General features: G+C 49.9%; 1 protein-coding gene across 1 annotated transcript; it reads left to right on the top strand.

Moving 5' to 3' along the window:
- LOC310859378 (E3 ubiquitin-protein ligase TRIP12-like) lies at positions 1 to 4,416 on the top strand (the record flags this gene model as incomplete). Its single annotated transcript, XM_083765893.1, has 1 exon — positions 1 to 4,416. Exon 1 carries the CDS (start codon positions 61 to 63, stop codon positions 4,414 to 4,416), a length of 4,356 nt encoding a protein of 1,451 aa, XP_083622019.1. The 5' UTR covers positions 1 to 60.
- Positions 4,417 to 4,974: the final 558 nt, after the last annotated feature.

Here is a 4,974-nt window from a genome sequence, read left to right as displayed (position 1 = left end):
GCCACAGGTGATGAGACCCAGCAACTCCAGGCTGTCATTGAAATATGCCAGCTGCTGGTGATGGGCAATGAGGACTCACTGGGCGCATTCCCTGTCAAGAGCGTGGTACCGGAACTGATCAAATTGTTACTAATGGAGAATAACTTTGATATTATGAACCACGCCTCTCGAGCTCTCACATACATGATGGAGTCACTGCCTCGGTCCTCTGCTGTGGTAGTCACTGCCATTCCCGTCTTTCTGAAGAAGCTGCAGGTAATCCAGTTCATTGATGTAGCAGAGCAGGCACTAACTGCCTTGGAAATGTTGTCAAGGCAACATAGTAAAGCCATCCTGCAGGCTGGTGGCCTTGCAGACTGCTTGTTGTACCTAGACTTCTTCAGCATCAACGCTCAGAGGAATGCCCTGGCCATTTCAGCCAACTGCTGCCAGAACATCACCCCGGATGAGTTCCCCTTTGTCATTGACTCTCTGCCACTGTTGACACAGAAACTCACACACCAGGATAAGAAATCCATTGAAAGCATTTGTCTCTGTTTTGCCCTACTGGTAGACAACATTCAGCATAAGGAGAACCTGCTGCAGCAGGTAGCCTCACACGACCTGCTTACCAACATTCAGCAGCTGCTGGTGGTGTCCCCACCTGTGCTCAGCTCAGAAATGTTCATCAACGTTGTGCGCATGTTGTCCCTCATGTGCTCCACTCGCCCCTGCCTGGCTGTGCAGCTCATGAAACAGAACATAGGGGAGAACCTGCACTTTCTCCTGTGTGGTGCACCAAATAGTATCTGCCAGGGGCAGATTGACCTGGTCCCCCGGAGACCTCAGGAGCTGTATCAACTCATCTCCCTCACCTGTGAGCTGATGCCCTCGCTGCCCAGAGAGGGCATCTTTGCAGTAGATGTCATGCTGGAAAAGGCCAGCGCCCATACCGCAGAAGGAGCCATCTGGGAGTGGAGGGACGACCGGGGGCTGTGGCACCAGTATAACTGCATTGACAGCCGCTTACTCGAGACAGCCCACCAGAATGGGGAGGATGAGATCAGCTTGTCTACCATGGGCCGTGTCTACATCATTGACATCAACTCTATGCAGCAGGTCAATGAGGACACGGGCACGGCACGTGGCATCCAGAGGAAACCCAACTCTCTCGTCAACCCCGACACAGGAGGTCATCAGGAAGTACAGCGGGAAGACGCACGGGCCCAGCTGATGAAGGAAAATCCTGAGCCCACAAAGCACTTCATCAAGGCCTTGTTTGGGGTCCTATATGAGGTCTACAGCTCCTCAGCTGGCCCTGCAGTCAGACACAAGTGCATTAGAGCCATCCTCAGGATTATCCACTTTGCTGACACAGAGATGCTGAAGGATGTGCTGAGGAGCCATGCTGTGTCGGGTCACATTGCTTCAATGCTATCCAGCTCGGACCTGAAGATTGTGGTCGGCTCTTTGCAGATAGCAGAGATACTCTTGCAGAAGCTGCCTGATGTTGTCAGCGTCTATTTCATAAGAGAAGGTGTAATGCACCAGGTGAAGAACCTGGCAGAGTCTGAGACCTTCCTGCTTGCCAGTCCACCCAAGTCCTCCTGCACCAGTGGCAATGCCAGACTGTGCACGGACACTATTAGCACTGCGTCCACTACAGCTGCTACTAACGTCACTTCTGACCCGAGTTCCCCCAGTTCCCAGCACATTAAGGATGTTCCTGTGGGAGTGAGTGGCCCGGCAAAGGCAACTCCCAAGGACACAAACTCAAATAACAGGGATAGGATGAAGACCTGGATCAAAGAGCAAGCCAGTAATTGTGTAAAGGGCTACTTCAACTCTGAGAACATGGACCCCAGCAACCCTGCATTGAATATACTCCAGAGACTCTGCACAGCCACAAAGAAGCTGAACCTTCAGGTGGACGGTGGTGTAGAGTGTCTGGTGGAGATCTGCAGTATTATTTCAGAGTCTGATGTGTCATCATTTGAGATCCAACATAGCGGGTTGGTCAAACAGTTGCTGCTCTATCTGACCTCCAACAGCAACAGTGATGTGATCAGCCGTGATGTGCGCCTTAAGAGATTTCTGCATGTCTTTGGCCGCCCGCAACCAGGAATGGAGCCCCCAGGCCGACTGGAGCCATCGGAAAATGGGCCTCTTCTGTCACTGGTGCATAAATTGAACAATTGCCTGAACCAAATGGAGCAGTTCCCTGTTAAACTGCATGACTTTCCCAGTGGCAATGGGAGCAGGGTATCTCAGGCACTGAAGTTCTTCAACACTCATCAATTGAAATGTCAGCTACAGAGACACCCAAATTGCACTGATGTAAAGCAAAGGAAAGGTGATCCAGTGAACATTGAACCATTGTCTTTGGTGCAAGCCACTGGAATATACTTGGTTGTACGAGGTTATGGACAAATCACAGAGAAGGATGAAGGCAGTAATGTCAGTTCAAATGAGGACATAGATGAATCACTGGCTGCCCATTTGCTGGATTCTGGTGATGATGTGCACCACATATTACAGTTATACATTGGTGACCACCTGCTGCCGTATAACATGACAATGTATCAAGCCATCCAACAGTTTTCTGAGGAGAAGGACACCACTAGTGAAGTCAATCCCCTCAGACGAGCTGGCATCTGGTCCAAAACACACACCATATGGTATAAACCTGTGACAGAACACAAAGATGGTGTCAAAAAAGTTGTTGGAGAAAGAAGGGGGCGATACAATGCCAAGGAACAGGATGAGCTGTGGCACAATGGCGTGTGTCCCAGTGTATCCAATCCTTTAGAGACATACCTTACTTCGGAGCCGCCAGAGACCATAACCGCTGATGACCCTTCATTAGAAGTCAATATGTTGCTGAGGGTCCTACATGCTATCAGTAGATACTGGTTCTACTTGTATGACAATGCTGTGTGTAAGGAAATCATCCCCACTAGTGAGTTCATAAACAGTAAGCTGACAGCAAAGGCCAACCGTCAGTTACAGGACCCTATGGTCATCCTGACTGGGAACGTCCCCACTTGGCTCAGTGAGCTTGCAAGGACCTGCCCTTTCCTCTTCACTTTCAACATGCGACAAATGCTGTTCTACATATCAGCATTTGACCGTGACAGAGCCATGCAGCGTCTACTTGACAATAACCCAGAGATCAACCAATCAGACTCCCAGGACAGCACAGTGGCTCCACGTCTTGACCGAAAAAAGAGAGCGATAAAGCGTGAGAAGCTGCTACAACAGGCTGAGTCTGTGATGAAGGACTATGGCAGCTCTGGGGCCCTGCTGGAAGTCCAGTATGAGAATGAGGTGGGCACAGGCCTAGGCCCCACTATGGAGTTCTATGCTCTGGTTTCTCAGGAGCTCCAACGGGCTGACCTGGGACTATGGAGGGGTGAAGCAGTCACTGTGGCCAACCGGAAAGGAAGCCAAGAGGGGATGAAGTACATGTTCAGCTCCATGGGACTGTTTGCAGTTCCATGCGGCAGATCAACCAAGCCAACACACATTGCCAAAATCAAAATGAAGTTCCGTTTCATGGGAAAGCTGATGGCTAAAGCCATTATGGACTTCAGACTACTGGACCTGCCCTTGGGGCTGCCCTTCTACAAGTGGATGTTGAGGAAGGAAACCTCCTTGTCTTCCCACGACCTGGTCCACATCGACCCTGCCATAGGCAAGTCCATCCAGCACCTGGAGGACATCGTCTGCCAGAAGAAACGGTTGATGCAGGACCAAACACAGACAAGAGAGACCCTGCAGCAGGCCCTGGACAGCCTGAACCTGGATGGCTGCCCGGTGAAAGACCTGGGCTTGGACTTCACTCTACCGGGGTTCCCCAACATTGAACTGAAGAAGAGGGGTACAAACATCCCTGTCACCATCCACAACCTGGAGGAATACCTCAAGTTGGTGGTCTACTGGACACTAAACCAAGGTGTGTCCAAGCAGTTTCAGTCGTTCAGGCAAGGTTTTGAGTCAGTCTTCCCCCTGCATCACCTTCAGTATTTCTATCCAGAGGAGCTGGACCAGTTGCTATGTGGCAGTATATCAGGGACATGGGACGTCAAGACACTGATCGAGTGCTGTCGACCGGACCATGGCTACACAATCGAGAGCCGCGCGATGCGGTTCCTGTTTGAGGTGCTGAGTAACTTCGACACTGAACAGCAGAGGCTCTTCCTGCAGTTTGTAACGGGAAGTCCAAGACTGCCTGTGGGAGGTTTCTGGAGTCTAAACCCCCCGCTTACCATTGTCAAGAAAACCTATGAGTCCACGGAGAACCCAGACATCTTTCTCCCCTCGGTCATGACCTGCGTCAACTACCTGAAGCTACCCGACTATTCAAGCATAGACATCATGCGCGAGAAATTGTTGATTGCAGCCCGTGAGGGCCAGGAGTCATTCCTTCTTTCCTGATTGCACCATTTCTCTACATTCAAATGACTAGGGTAAACTGACGAAAACACTACTGCAACTTTTTTTTTCCCCTTTTGGGGAGGAATACCTCATGTTGGTGCTAAACCAATGTCAGTCGGTCCCCACACACACCAGTATGCTGGCCGCGTGCGTGCGTGACCACGCTAAAACGCACGGCAAAACATACACAAAGACTTTGAATAACAAAAGAACTGTTTGCTTTCTGCACCACTGTTTCCTTTCTGCACCAAGTGTTGTTTTCAGATATTGGTAAATGCAAACACAATATTCTGTTAATGATGTACTAATGCTTAAGTGTGAGCCAACCTGGCCAAAAGAACATTGTGGTATGGCTGCAAATGTAGTATTAATTATTATGCAATGGCTATTCAAGCTCTGGAGGCCAGTGGGTTCCAAGGGTTGGTTTGCGCTGTCAAGTAAATGGGTGGTGCTCTCCCTGGATTTGAAAGATATATGAAGTATTCTGCTGTCTTAGCTCGTCTATCCTCACTCCTACAAGTATGTAAAGAAGGAAAGGACATCTATATGAAGGTAATG

Source organism: Protomyctophum parallelum (assembly GCF_964188405.1).
Source record: "Protomyctophum parallelum genome assembly, chromosome: 5".
NCBI classification, from domain to species: Eukaryota; Metazoa; Chordata; class Actinopteri; order Myctophiformes; family Myctophidae; genus Protomyctophum; species Protomyctophum parallelum.
Note: the sequence above shows the minus strand (reverse complement) of the source record. Positions and strands in the feature narration are given on the sequence as shown.